The sequence below is a fragment of the Bactrocera neohumeralis genome, chromosome 5 (genome assembly GCF_024586455.1).
Source record: "Bactrocera neohumeralis isolate Rockhampton chromosome 5, APGP_CSIRO_Bneo_wtdbg2-racon-allhic-juicebox.fasta_v2, whole genome shotgun sequence".
Lineage (NCBI taxonomy): Eukaryota > Metazoa > Arthropoda > Insecta > Diptera > Tephritidae > Bactrocera > Bactrocera neohumeralis.
In genome coordinates this window covers 5,028,726-5,048,996 of record NC_065922.1, presented here as the reverse complement: position 1 = coordinate 5,048,996, position 20,271 = coordinate 5,028,726, and the positions used below count along the sequence as shown (strand labels likewise).

Here is a 20,271-nt window from a genome sequence, read left to right as displayed (position 1 = left end):
CAACTTTGTTTTGACATTATTGATTTGATTCAAAAATATTAGTAAGAATTAAACCACCGTGCAATTGTTTCTACAATAACTCTAAACACCCTTATTTTGCATTAATAAATTAATTTATTATATCTCGATTAATTTTAAAATAAATGTTTTATCGATTAAAGAGTTCGTTTTCATCCGCTAAGTGTATCGATATTTATTCTGCATCTCTGATTCATGTGCTGTTTAGCATTAAACCATTTTCAACATTTTAATTCATATAACAACATCTAACAAAAATTAGCAATGAATCAATTTGAGAAAAAAGAAGTTATTCAAGCGGTTCTTATTGCCGACAATAATGTAGAGCAGTTGCGACCATTTTCGGATAAAAATTCCACCGTATGAGAAATTGTGCTGAAAACCAGGTAGCCACGTCGTTAACAAATTTTCTTCTCCTATTTTCAGGCACTGTTACCTTTAGTCAATGTGTGTCTTCTAGACTACGCGTTGGATGCCCTCAATCGCAGTGGTATAGAAGAAGTGTTCGTCTATTCTAGTTTGTACTTGCAAAGCGTCCGTGAGCATATTAAGTAATGTATTTATATTTTACAATCTTTCCCTTATCGCAACTTATCTATTCAATGTTTCAATTTCAGGGAAGGCATTGCATCACTCAGTTCGTGGTCGGTGAATATGACAGTACATGTGATTGGCGGTGAAGGCTGCCGTTGTTTCGGTGATGCTATGCGCGATTTAGACGCTAAAGCGCTTATACGTGGTAATTTCATACTTCTCGGCGCGGATGCAGTAACCAATGCAGATTTGCGACCAATATTCGATCAACACAAGTGAGCTATAAGAAACACTAAAATATAAATGTATATAAAAGGAACTCTTTACAATTCATTGCAGGAAAACTGTTAAATATGACAAAGGTGCAGCGGCTACTTTGATTTTTAAAGAGGCTGCAACCTGCAACGTGCGCACTGGCAATGAGGTTATGATTGCAGTCGACCGACAAAATAATCGTCTTCATCATCACCAGCGTTTGCGCTTACATGGCAAAGAATCGCATTTTGAGGTCCCCCTGGAAGTATTTCTACACAATTCAGAGGTGTCACTGCTTCATAACCTGATCGATCCACAAATTGCTATTGGCTCCCCATCAATGCTATCCTTGTTCAGTGATAATTTCGACTTTGAAACTCGTGACGATTTCGTTCGCGGCATTCTTATTAATGAAGAGATTCTCGATAGCCGCATCTATGTATCATTGCTGCCGCGAGGGCAGTATGCACGCAAAGTGAATAATTGGCTGACATACTGCATGGTCAGCCAAGACGTGATGAATCGTTGGGCGTACCCATTGGTCCCAGATATGGGTATAAATTGTTTTGCTCAGCAATATGTTTACTTAAAAAACAACATTTATAAGAGTCGAAAGTCGACTGTCATAAAAGCGGCGTTAAGAGAAAATGTCGCCGTACAGGCCGGTAGTCACGTGGAAGCTGGTACTTCCGTGAGTTGCAGCGTTATTGGGAAGAACTGTAAAATTGGGAAGAATTGCGTGCTGGTTAATGCTTTTCTCATGGATGGTGTGCACGTTGCCGATGGCTGTAAATTGGATTGTTGTGTAATAGGGTTTGGTGCTAAAGTCGGTGCTGGATCTGCTCTCACAGAAGGTACCGTTGTGGATGCGAAAAGTGTCATACCCTCTGGAAAGGTGCTCAAAAACGTCATAATAAAGTGTGCGTTAAGCGAGGACGGTATGTACATATTTTTATTATTTATTAATTATTCTTAAGCAATATTTTTTTATTTTGAAAGACGATTTAGTAGAAAAACTAGGTGAACAAGCGTTTATCATAGACGATAAACAGGATACACAATCGACATATGCCTCCGATTCCGAAGATGATGTACCACCCACCACAGCCACTGGTATACCGAAAGTGGCTAAATTGCCACCAATCTGTGATGAGAGCGACTACACATCGAGCAGCGACGAGGATGAGTCACGTGCAGTCACACCACTTGTCGACGACACAAATAGTAAACGTTTTCGTTTTCTTAAATTTCTTCTCAAACTAATACCTCCTCTTGCTCTTGCCATTGCTATCCACTTTGCTTTGCTGCAGTCTTTTTGGCGGAAGTGATGGACTCACTGGCACGCGGATTCCAGGAAAAATCAAACCCAGACTTCCTTATTTTAGAAATAAACTCCTCTCGTTACGCGTACAACATGTCCCTAAAGGAGGTGAATTTCTATGTGGTGAAAGCTATATTCAGTCTTGAGGATATTAAGGAGCCCGCGAATCAAAACGTTCTTGTAGCCATAAACAACGTATTAAAACAATTGGGACCTGTTATGTCAAACTATATAAAGACTGAAGATGCTATGTTGGATTGTCTGCGTGCATTGGAAGTAAGACTCTTAGTAAATGTTAAAAATCATAAACAACCTAACACACATTTCATGTTATCAAGCAGGACATCTGTGAAGAAAATGAATATGTACGCGCCAAAATCTCGAAAGTAGTACATTACTTGTATGACAAAGATTTCGTGAGTGAAGATGCTATAATATCTTGGTACGCACAACTCGATGCGGACGAACACCGTACTTTGCGTCAGAGCCTGAAGGAACTTATCGAATGGCTCAACCAATCCAGTGAAGAGGAGGAAGACGATGACGACGAAAGTGATTAAAACACATCTGAACTGCTACGAAATCTAATTAAGTTTATTTTTAGTATAAATACATAGAATTCAATAGACAAGAAAAAAAGGCCGACAAAACAAAAAACAAAAATTGATTTTTAAAAGCAAAAAGTAAAGATTGTCTAATAGTAATTGTTAGAATATTACTGTTAAATTAAATTAATTCATTATTTTTTTTTATTGAATCGTTAAGTCATTAACGATTGCTAGAAGCCCAAAGCATTTATCTGTCAATGGGACCACCTCCGGCAGCCGATATGGCTGAATTGCTCATCATTACGCTATTGTTGGCGGCGAGCATGCGCACATGATGCAAATGTATTTGCACATTTTTCTGGAACGTTTCAACATTCACTCCACTCAAACTGGAACGCACTTCTTCGATGCAGCCCTCGAGCACCTTCGAAACTTCCGCTGAATTGCCATCATTGCCCAAATGTGAGGCGACTAGTAACACGGTTGCTAGATTCTTTATGAGTGCCAGCACACCCTTGTTCTGCACGGTGCCTTGATTGTTACGCTGCACAGCATCCTCTGCGGCTTCGCGGCATTTTTCCCGCAAGTATGATGGTGCCAGCATTGCTTGTACTTGCGGATCGCGTGTTAGGTCACCAGCGAATGCCTGCACATCATTTAGATAATCCTGCATGTCGCGATTCATCTTCTCCATTGAAATGACGATCGAGGCATAACGCCTTTGAAATTCTTCGCTCAGTTGTGGCACCGTCTCATTTGTGTTTTGCGATTCGTCTGATGATGAGTTGGAATTATTGTGTGCGGCTGCCAGTTGTTGCGATGCCTTTAATTCTGCCTCGTTATTCATTTCGCTTAGACGCTGCAACTTAGAGCGTTTGGAGGCCAGAGCTCGTTTCAAACGCACTAAAGTCTCCAGCAGTTTGGCCGGATAGCCGTTGATGTTGTCTCTTCCGAGCACCGGATCCTTGAATGGACTCTCGATGACCTCCTGTGCCAAGACCGGATCACTCTTATTCAAATTCATATTCAAAGCCGAGCGGACATTGCGCATGCTACGCATGGGCGATGAGCTCACGCCGTTGAAGACGCTCATCAGATTAGGTCTGTTGTCCCTGGTGATGCTTTGGAGTGGAAGCATTTCGTGGAAATTTTCCGAAACTATTTCGAAATCTGGAATTGAGTGCGTGCCAAGGCCGTTCCGGTCGAATGTGATACGGTAATTGGATGTCATGGAATCGTACGCGTCAACGGTGCCGCTAAAAATACCATCCTGTGGCACGCGCAACCGTGCTGTCACTTTGGTGCCGATGGGCAGTGGTAGCGGGATCTTGTCTGGCAGATCGCGTATAAAATTCAAATCTTTCACGTCACCCGATTTGCGACTCTGCATATAACGTATCTTCTGTCGCCGACGCTCCAGTTCACGTCGTTCCTCGTCGAAAAATGCTTGCGAACAACGTCGAGGCTTACCCATTAAAGAGCGTATTTTACGCCATTCGGCGCGCGTCAGATGACGAGTACAAAGATTTGGAAAAGATTCAGACAGACAAACTTGAAAGTCATTCTCACCCTCGAACAGTGCTTTGTCAAGGAACGAATAGAACCACTCAAATATGACCCAACGATGCGCTTTGGGTAGTTTCAATAAATTGCGCAAACGCAAGCCGATGCTCTGACCAATTTTTTTATCAGCCGGAATAATGTGTGTCAATGTAGTGGTACTCGTTGCTGGTCCAATCGAAATGCCACTATGCCGTGTGCTTGATTTTGGTGTGGTATTTGTCGATGAACCGGCGGCACTTGAATGTCGGTCACGTGTCGGTGTGGTGATTTCAGCACTCTTTTTCTTCTCATCCGAGCGCATGTAGCGCGAGACAACACCTTTGCGTTTTTTTAAAACCTTAGTGGGTGTTTTGTGGGGTGATGCGTTTGCTTTCATTGGCATTTTTCGTGGTGAGAGACTCATGCGGAGCGGTTTGTCATCGTTAATAATGTCGTCATCGAAAAATAACCGATTACGTTTACGTATGCGTGCCGGCATACCGCGGGCATTTAACATTTGTATTGGTTGTTGTGGCTGCGGCTTCGGTGGAGGTGCCGTGCCAACGCGACGCAATCCGAGTGTAGCCAAACTGAACTCAGGCGGTTCGATGTACTCGTCTTCCGAAATTGTGGGACTCGAAGCCTTGCGAGACTTCTTTGACATCGTTTCCGAATCGTCTGACATATTGAGCTCGATGTTATTCTAAAAACAAAGAAAAGTTATTGAACACAATTAATAAATTTTATAGTTAAAAGAGGTGTGCTCAGTGTTTCGCATTGAGTGAATTTCATAAGAGATGTTTTAAGACCCTGTCGCTATTTTTTATTGTACCTTAAGCAAACAGATTTACAAGGCATTAACTATGTCCACAATACCTTCAACTCAGCAGCAATACTCAGCAATACTCAGCATTATGAGAGGATTTCATAGCCCTGGTTTTAGTTCTATATATGTATATTCCCCTTAAAATTTGATGGTATTATTGTTGTAGCTGCAGAAAACATCTCCCTAAGAGTTTTAATGTGTGTTTAAGATTGAGCATCAGCGGAACTAAGTTTACTGCATTCTCACAATAGTAAAATTATTTATGTGATTATTGATGAGCTAAAATTAAAAATCTCTAATGATTTGTTTATAATATTTTCCCTTTGTTTATTTCTGTCGATTTTGCTGGTCCTTCAAACCAAGCTGTCGCCAAGTAAAGACACGATGTTCGTTTTTTTCGGTATAATTAATTAATACTTTTATTCAGGGACATTTAAAAGTAAGCACAATACAATTTCATTAAATTTAATTTAATTTCTTTAATACATAGTTTTCTTTCATAAATTTTTTCGATAGTAGTAAGTAATGTAATTTTCAATTATGGATATGGAGGAGGCAATCGATTGGATATATACAATCGGCTGGTTCATACGATGCCTACGTAACTCCAAAAAAACACGCGGAGATAGGGGATACAATCCATTAAAACATTTAATTTAAATTTATATATGTATAGTATATATAAATATAAGTAAGTATATATGCACACGTATGCATTATAATTATTTTAATTGCAAGTGTAGTAGTTTTACAGTTTATTGTTTTAGTCTCTAACGTGTTTTCGTTATATGCCACCACATAAAATTCCTCACATATATGTATGTATGTATGTTTGCAGGTATATGTATATATTTATATATATTCCCTTATTTTTGCAAAATTAACACAGTAAATTCATAGAAATTAATTTTACAAAAGAGCAAAATAAACTTCATTACTATGTATGTACGTTTGTAAATATAATATAATAACAGTTTAACAAATATTAATAACAGCATTTACATATTTATTGTAGTTCATTCTTTTTTCTTTTTACTAATATCGTATTTTTTTTTTTAAATTTCGTTTATGTATGTATGCAGTTTAGTTTTTTTTTTTATAATTTTCATAAATTTTGTTTATTGTGTTTTAAATACATTTCTCATTTGCACTTGTGTAGTTTCGTGTATATTATAGTTAATATTGATCAGCTGTTTAGTTTAGCAACCAACACGGGTGTAGGTATGCATGTGTGGACATACATTGCAAATGTGCGTACCACCGTTAGCACTCTCTATTACTTGCATAAATACACCTAAAAATGTATGCAACACAAACGTTATATACCCTCCACGCATGGGCGAACAGTGTCCCTCGGATGGGAGTTGAATACAGAGAAACAACAATGACGACGAAATTCCCAACATAAAATCAAAACGTCAAATTTAATGTGAAAATTGATTTCAGAACCAAAAATAAATAAAAACTTACAAAAGCACTTCCAAAGTGCTCTTATTGTATTAAAAAAAAAAGTAAACAGTAACAATTAAAATCACTTTTGTAAACAATACACTGTTTTTCTTTTGGAAATCATTACAACTAAATACACTTTATAAGCGCTTTCAGTTTTGCTTGCAGCAAATGTAGGAACCGTTAAGCGTATTAACTTAGACTTTGCCGTATAGTTAGATTAACAAAAAACAAAAACTGATGCTTGAAAATACTGGTCTCTACCCATTGCCTCACGACAAACTGTTCGCCCGTCCGCCCAGCCGTTCGTTCGCATATTAAAAGCCTTTAAATCAAAATCCCTAAATGTTAACTGCCTAGATGCTCGTACAGCTTTGACTGCATCGCTACCGTCCTTATGTTTTCTATTCCGTCCCAAACCACGCCGCACAACCTACACGTTGAATCGCGTCTCCGAGCCGTCGGCCAACATTAGCGTGACTGTGCGATTGTTGATCCACACCAACTTGGCTAGGCGCATCGGATTTAAGCGTGATACATCGGGTATGGGTGCTGTCGAGTAGCCTTTGGTGCAACGTGTTTGCGAATTGCCTAAGCCGAACATGCCGGTACTCGTCTGCCAGAAGGATAGCCTGTTTTCACTGCATGAATAAGAAACAAGGAATTTGCCGTCCGGTGAAAAAGCCAACGAAGTTATGGGGTGTGTGTGCGCTGGTATCATCTGACACTTGTTTTGACGCAGTTCATAGATTGCCAGATGACCGTTGTGAGCGCCAACGGCAATACGTCGCGTTTGCCCACAATGTGATATTTGATTGAATTTACATATCGAGGGACATACCTCGGCTAGGCCGCGCCCTTTCAACTCATTATTGTCCACACAGTGCAGGGTAATGTCCATCACCTCTACAAGCAGGCTGGCGATTTCTGCTTGCATTTTATCAATGAGCATTTCAACGCACAATAGTATTTCCGCCTTGGCTTTATAAAGCACTGACTGGGTGAGTGGTTGGTTAATGGACTGTGCATTCTGTTGCATAGTGTTGTAGCGTGCCACCTCGCGCGCCATGGTCGTTATGAAGGCGGCAGGCCTTGCGGTCGCAATCAGACGAAGGGCATGTCGCGCGGTACGACACGCATCCGCCTGTGGTGTCAATGGTAGTTTGTAGTTTAGATTAGGTACCGATTTGCCGGCACAAGCGATTTCCAACAAACCGAGCAGCACTTTGCTTACATCTAAATATGGTTCCCATACTGTGAAGCCGCGTCCAAGCAAATCAATTGCTGCACGTCGAAGTGGCGTGTACTTTGGTAGTTTTTGTGAAGGTGGTGCGTAAAGCAAATGGGCTAAAGCCATAGACGTTAATCGGGCCAAGTTATTGGCTATGCCAAAACCTTCGGCTACCGATGATTTTCGTCTTTCCGCAGTTGCACGCTGTGGTGAATCTTGCGAAATGTCCTGCCCGAATTCGGCGCCGATTACCCCCAACAGTATGACCGCCGTTGTTTGCTTGCGTTTCAATTCAGACAAACTGGACGGCTTGCGTATGATTTCCTCTTCCTCCTCCTCGTAGTCCTCGTCCTGATTGTCCACTGTGCCGGTATGCCCATTCGTACCATTGCCACTGTTGCCCTGTACCGCCGCCAGCACCTGTGGCTGTGCGATAGGTTCGGTGTGCGTGTAGAGCGGTAAGTACTGTGCCCAACTATCCACCAGCTGCTTTCGCCCCTTCTTACCCATGCGCGTCAATTCGCCAAGTAGAATCTGTTGGGCTGCCTCGCGTATTTCAATGCAATGATGCTGCCAACGTTTGGCCATCGCCTCAACTTGTGGCCGCTTGAATTTTCGTGGTTCTAATGCCTCGATCTTGTCGGGCAATAGGAAGCAATGGTGTGTGGACAATAAACTCCAGCCCTGTTTGATTTGCGATGTGTGATGTGCTATGAGCTCTTCACGCTCCTCTTCGTTACTCAGCGTAGATTCGGTACGTTGGGCCAATCGCTGCAATTTCTTGCTCTTTTCGCTATCGGGAAGAAAAGATGCAGCGTTCATCGACATCAAAGTATTGGACATTGCCACGAGTGCCAATATGTGGTTTGACGTCAACGTCGTGCTCAACTCCCAATGTAAACGTGATGTAAAGACAGCAGTTAACTGCTCTTGGCGTAGTAATTCAGGCGGAATATCGCGTTTCTTCGAGCTACTAGGCGTGGGTGGTATATTGTCGGGTATTTGGTAATTGTTCTGCCATGTGGGCAACAGCAGCGACATGTAACCAGCCTTGGAGAGTACGCCAAATGAAACTGGCACAATCGGACGTAGCAGACCCAACTGTGATTCACACACTTTATCCAAATGTGGATCGAGCCCCCACGAGTGTAAAAGTGATAGCAATAACTGCGCCACCTCCATCACGTGTGTCACCTCCATTTTCGAAGCTATTTTGCTACGCAAGTCATCAGGCTGATCTTGAGTCTCCACGACTTTTTGAAAACTTTCGACTTTCGCTTGCACCTTCTTTTCCATTGCCTCCGTCTTCTCTTTGAACTTCTGCACTAGACCGTGTTTATCCTTATCTTTCAATATTTTCTCCATATCGCCAGCTTTGTTTTTCACCTTTCCAAAGAAATCGCTAATTTTTTTGGATGCATCTAGATGCACCGCCTTATCTTTCGGATTGCTTAGTACCACACCAAGCGCCTCTAGGGCAGCGGGTGTCATTTGTGCATATTCTTCGCTATGCAATTCAAATATTAGTCCTTCTATGTCGAAAAATAGTATATGACTTTCTGCATCTTTAGGATTGGTGCGTAAACCTTGAATCACAAGCGGATTGCTGCGGTGCTTCATTAGGAAATCGAAGTTACCTTGGTTGTGGCCTTGTAGTTGCTGCAACTGATGTATGCCGCGTTGAGTTGCATGTCGTATGGCGTTCATGTTTCGGGACTTTATGCCACGGAAAAAGTGTACCGCCGGATTGGCCATTCCCATCTCTGAAGTGGCCGCGGCTGCACCACTGTGTCCACCACTACCATCTTCGGCAGACTGTTCGTCGCACGCCAATAGCACCTCTTCAGCCAGCATACCATGTAGCACGCGATCCAAGTGTCCTGTTTCCATTTGCCACACATACACAGAACCGTCGGAGCAACCAACGATGAGAAAATCGTCCTGTGGACGCCATTTTATGGATATTACTGGAAACAGATGACGACTCGCAAGTGTAACACATTTGCGTTCCTGTAAGCTTAATAGCGTCACCGAGTGATCTGATGCAACCGAGCAAATGCATTTCAGTATGCGGTTACTACAAGTCTCTGGAGGCACCAGCAGCTGTGTGATCTCGCCAGCATGCACGCAGAAGCGATGCAACAAACTGCCACTATACAAGTCCCACAAACAAACGGCGAAATCGACTCCACCAGATAGTAAATGAGACTTCTCGTAGCGTGGATGCACCAGTGAAGGGCACAATAAGCAGTTGACACGCCCGCGATGGCCATAAAGAATTTGATGCGACGGCCAATCGCTAAAGTTTTGCTTGATGCCTATTAACAGCTGCATCATAACAGTTTGGGTTGCAGGCACGATAACAATGGTGCCATCTTCACGTCCAATCACCAACCGACTTTGCTGCGGTAGGTAAATGCTTGAGGTTAGTTTGACGGGCGTTTCGGTGATACGCGACAGTTGATCGAGTATACCAACGGGCGGTGGATCCATGATAGACCAGGCCTCTACTAGCGAAGTACAGACAGTGGGTTTAAGCACTCTTGGTGGCATTTGTTTTGCTTGCAAAATGCAGATGTTATCCAGTGGCACCTCCGGAACTGTCCATACGGAGATATAGCCTTCGGAATCTCCACGTAACAGATAGTGTTGCATCTTGCCCTCCTCGCGTTGATACCGCAGCAACTTCATTGCGGGTGGACACGAAAGCACTTTATCGCCTGGTTGCTGCAATACATAATACAAATAGGGTGCATCACGTACCACTGATTTGGCATGGAACTCCTTGTTGTCTGGTATACAATTGGCAGGCAGCTTGTAAATATAGCCTTTGCCCTCGTCAGTCCACAGTATGACGCGATCGGAAGTGATGAAATCACCACCTTGCCAACGTTCGCGAGTCGGTGCGATCACCGAACAGAGTACTGTAAAATCTCCCGCATCATAGATTTGCCAGTATTTGGTGCAAACGATTAGCACTGTGCGTTGATTTTGTGCACAACAATTCATGGTTATGGCATTCAGGCAACGAATTTCCTTCGATTCATTTTCATAGATTGGTTCAGCGTGTTTATTCTCGTTACCAATTAACGTCCAAACTTTCACGGTACCTGTAGTAGTGATTGCCAAAACGACATCGTCCTTGCGTTTCATGGGGCGCAAAACGTGTAGCGCCGAAATCCAGTCCGGCTTTACTTTCGAACTGAGCTGATAAATGATTTCCAAACTAAATGGGTCCATTACGATTATCTCTGGGTAATAGCCAATGCAAAAGAGGCGCACGTCTTCGCTGTTGGCTGGATGATAGCTTTGAATTTGTGTGTGCACCTGTGGCAACTTCACCGATTCCATACATTTGCCATCGATTAGATCCCAGGTGCACATTTCTCCATTTTCCGACGAGCTGACGAGAAAATTGTTTTCAGGCAGTATGGAAGCACGTACTAGGCACAAAACTGGTGCCGAGTGTCCAACCAGCAGACAGCGGGGTGACATTTTCATAGTCAACGGGTCCACTTGCCACAAACAGATCTGACCATCGTAGCAACCAGTGACGAGTGTTGATTGATCATCGGATAGAAATACGCTGGACACGCAGTGGGTTGGTGCCGAAGGGCCCCAAAGAACCACAGGCACCACCAAATTTGTGCTAACCATGTTGTAGTAGCGATAATACTGTGGAAAAAGCGAAACATTATAGCAATGTTTGAAATTAACCTAACGTAATGTTCTGGCATGGACGACGATAGATGCAGTTGCAAGTGCTTTCTTTTTTTAGTTTTTTAGGTATTGTAAAAAGTAATTAAATATTTGAAAATTTTTTTTCTCCCGATATTTTTTACCGACTAACCGGATTGGGTTTATCATCCATTAATTAAAAGAAATATTGATATCCAAGCTTTCTTAGAGTATGATTTGCTATATAGGCAACGCAAGCTTTAATTTTTTCAGCACTTCAAGTAGCTTGTCTTATTTTTAGCATCGATTACTACCTCTTTACTCGTGATGCGTCAGTGAATGTGTTGGTACGAGTAAGTACAATTCGCACTCCGCACACCACACACCACAAATCACATTTACCTTCGTCTTAACCATTACATTTTTTTTTTTTTCAATTTATCTTTTTTGAAGGTACAATTAAATTTCCAGCACGACGCAAACACATTTCGCTGGGTTTCTAGTTATTCTGATAAGTGATAAGAACTCCAAAGCTGCCACCGTACACATTCGCAATTGATAAGCAAATGCCGATAAAAAGTGTAAACATACATATGAGTTGCTGGGTTCTTCTACGTGCACGAAAGGTATTATCATCTACCATGTGCAAGCGATTGGTCATCGGTATGACCATTGGCTATATACGTTTGAAGTGAATGGATGGTAAGGAAAACTTTCACTTTACAATAAATTGTTTACAAATCTCATTTTAATATAGGCTAATTGGAGAAGATCGGGGAAAAATGAGATTGATTGACATATTTAAGCCTATCCAAATACTGTAAATAAAACATAATTAATGAGTGATTACTTTGGCACACTAGAAATGATTAGATAGGAGCTTTGTTTTAGATCTAGAAATAAGAACAGTAATATGTTCTTTGATAGAAGTAACAAATGTATAGAAAGTTTCCTAAGGGGCTTATATTTTGAATAAGATATACAAACAGTTTTTCGCCAATAATTTAAGAGTTACATAACTGCAGAGTAAGTAAACTTATACCAGTAACTTGTTGGATTTTTGAAATGTCAAGCGTATTGTACACAGTTGAAAAGTAAACTGCGGTCGTATATGAAAACTAAACGATAAAACAATGGCTTGAATGTTAAGAATTTTTAGGAAGCATTTAGTAAATCGCCACTTATGAAGGTGAAATACTTGTCTACTTTTCGTTAATAGCGAAAATGTGTTACATGCCACTTTCAAATTATTGCAGAATCTTTAGAGCAAGTAAGTTGCTAAAACTATTAATTTTATGCAGAAATGTGGGTTAAATGCAAATTTTGTTTTAAACGTACTGCCATTTTAAATAATTTGTTTATTTAATTGAATAACGTCAAATTACTAGCCTTAAACGAATATGTTCACGTACGTCATGCATTCAACATATGCGAAAGCACGAGTTACATTAATTAAACTTGCCGCGGGAGTAAGTAAACGCGGCAGTGGCGCCCGGAGTTGAAACCATCTTTTAGCTCTCTTCATTGCCAGATGTTTTCCCCATTGTACACTAGTTTACCTACTATATGTACAAAGTGAACACACAAATTTACGGGTATGTGGCGAAATGTGTTTGATCGTAATGGTTGCACACTCCCAAAGTAAATTAATTTCTTGTGCTAACATCGCAATTGTCCGCTTCTACTACTATGCCTCCTTTCGTCGCCTCCGCGGCTGTGCGTGTCTCCCAATGTCTATCACCCTCTTCCTTGTGCTCCCTCGTCGCTCCTCCTCGTCTAGACACACAAACAGCAGCGCAGCGACAGCGCCAGTTGCAGCAGTTATGGAACTTCAATGTCGCGCAGTATGCTCCGCTCCTCCTTCTCCACGTTCAGCGTTTGTTTGCTTTCATGCACTCCTCAACTTCCTTTATTGCTTAATACACTCATTTACGTTCTTTATTATCACGACCTCACGCAATTAAACTAATTATTTTTGCAAAATATTCCGAAAAATTCCTTTTCTATCACTTTTTTATTGTCTCTTGACTCGAGAAAGAAATGAAAATATCGACCGAGCAGAAAAATTATCGATTGACTTCTGTGCAAAATGTCAAAACTGACAACGAATATAAAGCAAAGCATAAATTGTTACGTTTTACTTACAACGTAAGTGGCCAAGCTTTGTTTAATAAGCTAATAACGTATCTGCTAAAGAAAGTTTTTATATTATAAAACATTTTCAATTTAAGCAACTCAAACTCGCGTTTTCAGTTAGAAAAATGGTCTATATGATATCAAACTTCAATAAGTCGTTAAACAACCCCAAATATACTAGTATATATGTAAAAGGACGCAGTGGACTGTGCCATTAAACAAACATCAATATTCAAAATAATGTACATACATATCTACCTCTATAAAACATTTTATAACTTTGTTAAAGTTTTGTAATTTATATATATATATATATTACACGTATCACACAACTATATTATATATAAAAATCCGAAGTAAATACATTGACAATTAATTGCCAAAATATTACTTAATACAGACGCAATAAACATAGATTTCACCTTTCCTCATGGTATGAAACTTGGCGGTTGGGGATAGTACAGTTATAATTTTGCTCTACAACAACATTAATATATATTTTGGGTATAATCACTTTATACCACCGCTTCTTTCTTTCTGAGACTGACCTCTTAAGTTCGTTCTTCTTTGTTTTAATGATGTTAAATGGGATGAAAGTAAAAGCTTGTTCTGAGTTCCCAGTGATCATTACCTAATACAAATTGTTCATGATAATATACCTTCAATGATGATACACATATATGAGTTGAGCTAAGAATATATCAATTGCAAATTTTGGGATTAAGACTGTGGTAGATAGACTAGGATGTTATTTCGGTAACAACATAAAAGATGTAAGGCTGAAGTGACCGCCGTCGAACTTCAGAAATATGAGTCCGATTATTATACATAAGACCGACTGTGTTTGGAACGTTCAGATTCGTATCCAGCAAAATGCAGTACGTGTGCACCAAAAATATAAATTTGTATTCATATGCGGATCTTATAAAAGGCCAGTTCTGAGTGCATCACGTCAAAACAAAGTATATGCGTGTTATACATAAGTCGAAATAGTTAGTAGTTCCAATGAAACGAAGAATGAATTCCAGGTTACGAAAATGTATTAAGCGATCTATTTCAATATAAAGCATACCACTGCATTGAGTTTATATTGAAGTTAAATTTATGAACCATTGATACTGTGTCTGCACATTACACGTACGACTGTAGGTTCAGTCTGGAGAATGTTTCAAACGAACATTGCTCCACAATATTTAAAGTCATAGCTATTATTGCTGTTTGCCAACAAGTTTTTCTAAACATTATAAATCCTTAAAATTACCGAGTTTCCTTATCTCTATTGATGGTAATTCGAAAATCCAAACGTTCCCCATGCTTTTATAACATCTATCTTAAGAAGGCGTTAAACAAGTTTTTAAAATAAATAAGAACTCACTTACCTTTTATTCGCAATTGATTTATAATTATTTATCTTAAACTTGTTGCTTTGCACGAAACTTTAAACAAAATCCAAATAATCTTACTATTTTATTGAATTTCATAGTTTGAAAAAGAATTAATCGCCATCATTGACATTTCTATTTTTCATTTGGGTACGTTCAATGCGTACCTACAGATATGCATTTAAATAAAAATTTTTGGTACAGTTTATATAATGATTAGTTTGCATATAAATGATATAATTGTAAATTTATACATATATGTATTTTGTAATTTTATGTGAACCTGTCTTAATAAATGACACTATTTTACCAATAAACATATATACAGATATTGCAAAATTGTGAAAGAATATGTAATTACGAGTAGAAAATAAATCAACCCTGTCGTCATCCAGTGAACACACCCGACTGGCTATCAGATGTTCCGTTTGTTTACATCTAGGTTGTCATATTTGCGGTTTTGCGGTGTGGCAATTTTCTTTATTTACAAAAACATTAATTAGATTAGTGTAGGTAATTCAAAAAAATACATTTATAAACCGTAAGATGTTTAAAAAAATATGTTACTGGAAGATAGGAGTAATATTTGTATATCTTATAATCACACATGGAACTCTAGAAACTCAAGGTGTTAGGTTTTATTCAAAGGAACGCATATTGGAGCTAAGGTTGTTTCTAAAGATTGACTAAAGCATAAAAAAATTAAAATCATATTTTTTTCTCTTAGAGAAAAAGTACGTGGAATGTTCCAACATGCTTATGATGGTTATTTACAGTACGCTTCTGACTACGATGAGCTACGACCGTTAACTTGCGACGGCATTGACACTTGGGGTAGCTACTCATTAACACTTATCGATGCATTGGATACACTCGCAACAATGGGCAATTATACAGAGTTCCGACGAGTTGTTAAAATTCTAGAAACTGTAGATTTTGACAAAGACCTAAATGTTTCAGTTTTTGAAACAAACATACGAATTGTGGGCGGATTGCTTTCGGCGCATATATTATCAAAACGTGCTGGTGTGCCTTTGGAAGAAGGTTGGCCCTGCCAAGGTCCATTACTTCGAATGGCAGAGGACGTGGCGCGTCGACTGTTGCCCGCATTCGATACTGCTACCGGCATGCCATACGGCACTGTGAATTTGCGTTACGGCGTGCCGAAAGGAGAGACTTCAGTTACATGTACAGCTGGTGTAGGTACATTTCTAGTTGAATTCGGAGCACTAAGCCGGCTTACAGGCAATTCAATATATGAAGATGTCGCCCTTAATGCAATCTACTCATTGTGGGAAAGACGCTCAGCGATTGGACTTTTTGGTAACCACATTGACGTGCAAACAGGACGATGGACAGCACTTGACTCAGGAATAGGTGCGGGAGTAGACTCTTTCTTTGAGTACTTAGTAAAGGGTGCCATTATGCTTAATAGACCCGAGTTGATGGAAATGTTTCACGAAGCACGGGAGCACATAGACAAGTATCTTAAAAAAGAAGACTGGTATGTTTGGGCCAATATGAATAAAGGCCAAATTACTTTACCTGTTTTTCAATCACTTGAAGCTTTCTGGCCAGGCATCTTAAGCATGTTCGGCGATATAGGACCAGCAATGCGCACACTAGTAAAATATAGCACAGTGTGGCGCAAATACGGATTTTTACCGGAATTCTATAACATTCCATTGGGAGAGGCTTCGCCAAATAGAGAGGTTTATCCTCTGAGACCGGAATTGATAGAGTCAGTGATGTATTTATATCGTGCAACGAAAAATCAATTTCTTTTGGAACTGGGTGACGACATAATACAGACAATTGAGTTCAGCGCCAAAACACGTTGTGGATACGCCACGGTAAGTATGCTTCACATATATGGAGTAAAATATGTTGTAAATGAATGTATTATTTGTCCTAAAATATAGATTCGAAATGTCGTTACACACGAAAAAGAGAATAGAATGGAATCGTTCTACCTCGCAGAAACCACAAAATACCTCTATCTTCTTTTCGATGAGGATAATTTTCTTCACAACGACGGTGCTATGGGTGATCGCCTGCAAACTCCATATGGAGACTGTACTGTAAATGCAGGTTCCTATATATTTAACACTGAAGCTCATCCCATCGACATGTCTGCGTTGTACTGCTGCCATGACGTACACGATGACATTTTCGACAATCTAGATCATCGTGTATTTAGTGATGCAAATATGCTAAAAGTTGAGCGTGAGCGAATAGTAGCGGAGCGAGAGATTAATGAGGCATTCACTTGTGGGGAACAGACGTCATTCATAAACGAAATTAAACAACAAATCGCAAACACACCCACAACAGAAGGCAAAATGAATACAGTATCCACCGCACCGGTGGATATAGATGTGTTCGATGAATTTGATAACCCTGCTGGTGAGAGGTTGGTGGAGAATTTCGAGCGTATCAAAAATGCACGTAAAGTAAAACAGGAGCCCGTCGGCACGGCTGAAGTAGTTGAAGAAGATCAACCTGTATCAGTCAATCATCTGACTGTAACAGATTTGAACGAATTCTTCGCCATGAGTCGCGAAGATTTCTTACATCCCGAACTCGTGCTGCACTATGTGCACGGCTTTATGCGGAACTTTACATTGGACGCACGTTTTATATCGGGGCTTCAGCTCTTGCACAAGAATGTAACGGCTGTGTTGGGTGCAGTGGTGCAAAAAGAGTATGAGAGTCGAACGCGTACACTGTGGGAACTCTACGACTTGCAACAACAATATTTAGCAAACATCGATTTAATCGCACGACTGGATATACTCGCCTTCCGTGATACCGATTTTGAGCTGCTTGATCGCGTGCTTACTGCGCTGAATCACAGCGCCAGTGATGAACTAGAACTAACCGATGATAGCGAAACTGCTTCGTTGCATGTAATGCTACGCCAAATGTCCCTACTGCATGCCGACTATCAACAAGCATTGGTCAATACGACTGCCATGCAAGAGTTCCTATTGAAAATACTGATTAATGGCACCGCCGATAAGAAACGCACCTTCACGCCTTTGCTGAATATAACCGAGATACTCGCGTTATTCGAAGAAGACGACGCCAAGCCAAGCTACGCACCTCAACCACTCTTTGCACACGTGCGCAGAATAGTCGAGTTCAAGAAGCGTATAATGGAAACTTTTGACCGCTTACAAGCTCTAATGGTTGAAGATGGCCTTACCAAGAAGCCAAAAGCCGTCCTCACCGATGAAGCGAGCTCTACAGAAAAACCGCCCAAGGAGGGTCAAAACCCTGGTGCAACAAAGGAACAAAACAATGTTGTTAAACAAAGTGAACAGAACACCGGCGGCGGCGAATCTGTGTGGTCGCAGTTGGTGCACACGATTTTGCGTAAAACCACCAACCAGCGCCACCAATTCAACGAGGCGCTGCTGCACGAGAAGGTGCTTACCTCGCTGCAAAGCTACCCAAAACTGAAAAGGCTAAATGCAACGGCAAAGGCGAAAACGCGGCGCGGCTATGAAGTTTTCACCTGTGACAGCCCAAATTTTGTGGATAAGTTCGCCTACCGCGAACACTATCCATAGCACTGCTGGGGCGCCAGCATTGTTATCAGCTTAACGATGAATTTTGTATTATAGTAGTTATACTTGTATAGCCTGAAGACTTGCAACGAAATTTAAGCTAATCTGTATGAAGGTTCTGCAACACCTAAATGTAACGCTTGCTTTAAGATTCATTGTGGCACTCGCTCCTCAATGTGTAATATTGTAGTTAAAGAGTAGTTATCGGCTTAACGTTATTCCTAAAGTAATGTATTTGTATTTCCATTTTTTTTTATTAAATCAGGTTTAGAATAACTTCTGCAATAAAGTGGTTTCAAATACTGAAATTCTAAACAAATACTCGCACTGTGGCACAAAACTGTGTTAAAAACTTAAGAAAATATGCATTTTTTTTGCTTTTGTTTAATTTGGCCTTAAATCGGTTTTTGGTATTTAGATTTTTTATGCCGTTATTATAAGCTTCAATTTCATTGTGAGTAATTTAAGGACAATCACAAAAGAACTTCTCTCATGTATGAATGTATGTATGTTTGGGGCTAATAATGTGCCGTTATCTACACTGTTAGTTGCATGTACAATTGTGAACAAGGATTAATAAATAAATAAATAGAATTTTAAAACTTAAAATTGTATGTATATGGATGAAAAATTTATTTTGGTGCTTGAGTTAATTTCCTCTGCCGGCTAAAATGCTTCTTTGATTTTACCATATAATAATGGGTAGTCGAAAAAGTCTTTTCGTATTTCTAATCAAACTTCAACTTATTTTTTTTTATATTTATAATGAACTTTAATGAACTATATATGTACCATTTTGGTCGACCACTTTTTGCTATTTTTCTGCTAGAGACATTATTCCATCAGTGTAAAACTTTTCTGGTTTGTCGACGAAAAACTACGACAAGTAATTTTCACAGGCTTCTCTTCTTCAGTAAAGCCAACTTTACTCCATTAAGGGAGTTCTGCATTGACCGAAACAAATGGTAGTCCGATGGTGTAAAGTCAAGGCTATATGGTGGATGCATCAAAACTTCCCAGGCCTCTCAGTTTTTGCCAAGTCATCAAAGATGTGTGTGATCTAGCGTTGTTCTGATGGAAGACGAAGCCCTTTCTGTTTCTCAGTTCTGGCCGTTTTATCTCGATTGCTTGCTTCAATCTCACCAGTTGTTGACAGTAAAATGTAGAATCAATCGTTCGACCAGACTGGAGCAACTCCTTTCCAATCCTACCAAACACTCAGCATAACCTTTCGAGGCGTCAATTCTGGCTTTGCGATCATTTGTTGAGCTTCACCATGCTTGGACCATGATCGTTTTCGCACATTATTGTCGTATTTGATTCACTTTTCGGCTCTTGTTACCATTCGCTTCAGAAATGGTTCGATTTTATTTCTTTTCAGCAAAGAATCGCGGATGTTAATTCGATCCATTTAATTTTTCACAGACAATTCATGTGGTACCCTAATACCGTTTAATGATGAATGTTAAGTTCCTAAGCGATGTCATGGCTGCTTATGTGACGGTCTTGGTCAATCTTTCCCATAATTTCATCGACTTTTTCCACGATGGGTCGACCCTGTGGTGAGGTGCATCTTTCACATCGAAACTTCTAGAACGGAAGCGATCGAACCATTGTTGTGCTAGACGAACTAATACAGCATCGTCAATGCGTGGTATTTTTCCCTTTTTATACAAAAATTTCCAAATATAGCGAATTATACGTTGCAGTCGTGTACTCGTATCATCATAGACATCTATTGACAAAATACGAAAAGACTTTTTCGACTACCAATATCAC

At 40.2% G+C, this 20,271-nt stretch overlaps 4 protein-coding genes across 4 annotated transcripts; 2 read left to right on the top strand and 2 right to left on the bottom strand.

Annotated features, from left to right (window-relative positions):
- Positions 1-212: 212 nt before the first annotated feature.
- On the top strand, positions 213-2,863 carry LOC126760384 (translation initiation factor eIF-2B subunit epsilon). The gene is made up of 7 exons (XM_050475975.1): positions 213-378; positions 445-569; positions 636-827; positions 892-1,745; positions 1,807-2,031; positions 2,118-2,404; positions 2,470-2,863. The coding sequence occupies exons 1-7, from the start codon at positions 283-285 to the stop codon at positions 2,686-2,688; spliced, it is 1,998 nt and encodes a 665-aa protein (XP_050331932.1). The 5' UTR covers positions 213-282; the 3' UTR covers positions 2,689-2,863.
- LOC126760385 (protein lin-9 homolog) lies at positions 2,697-15,055 on the bottom strand. The gene is made up of 2 exons (XM_050475976.1): positions 14,918-15,055; positions 2,697-4,921 (listed from the first exon to the last, which is right to left on the bottom strand). The coding sequence occupies exon 2, from the start codon at positions 4,901-4,903 to the stop codon at positions 2,924-2,926; it is 1,980 nt and encodes a 659-aa protein (XP_050331933.1). The 5' UTR covers positions 4,904-4,921; positions 14,918-15,055; the 3' UTR covers positions 2,697-2,923.
- On the bottom strand, positions 5,432-13,493 carry LOC126760371 (WD repeat-containing protein 7). Its single transcript, XM_050475961.1, has 2 exons — positions 13,067-13,493; positions 5,432-11,399 (listed from the first exon to the last, which is right to left on the bottom strand). The coding sequence occupies exon 2, from the start codon at positions 11,379-11,381 to the stop codon at positions 6,927-6,929; it is 4,455 nt and encodes a 1,484-aa protein (XP_050331918.1). The 5' UTR covers positions 11,382-11,399; positions 13,067-13,493; the 3' UTR covers positions 5,432-6,926.
- Positions 15,056-15,367: 312 nt separating the features above from the next.
- LOC126760376 (ER degradation-enhancing alpha-mannosidase-like protein 2) lies at positions 15,368-19,106 on the top strand. The gene is made up of 3 exons (XM_050475966.1): positions 15,368-15,588; positions 15,648-16,773; positions 16,843-19,106. The coding sequence occupies exons 1-3, from the start codon at positions 15,467-15,469 to the stop codon at positions 18,493-18,495; spliced, it is 2,901 nt and encodes a 966-aa protein (XP_050331923.1). The 5' UTR covers positions 15,368-15,466; the 3' UTR covers positions 18,496-19,106.
- The last annotated feature ends 1,165 nt before the right edge of the window (positions 19,107-20,271 follow it).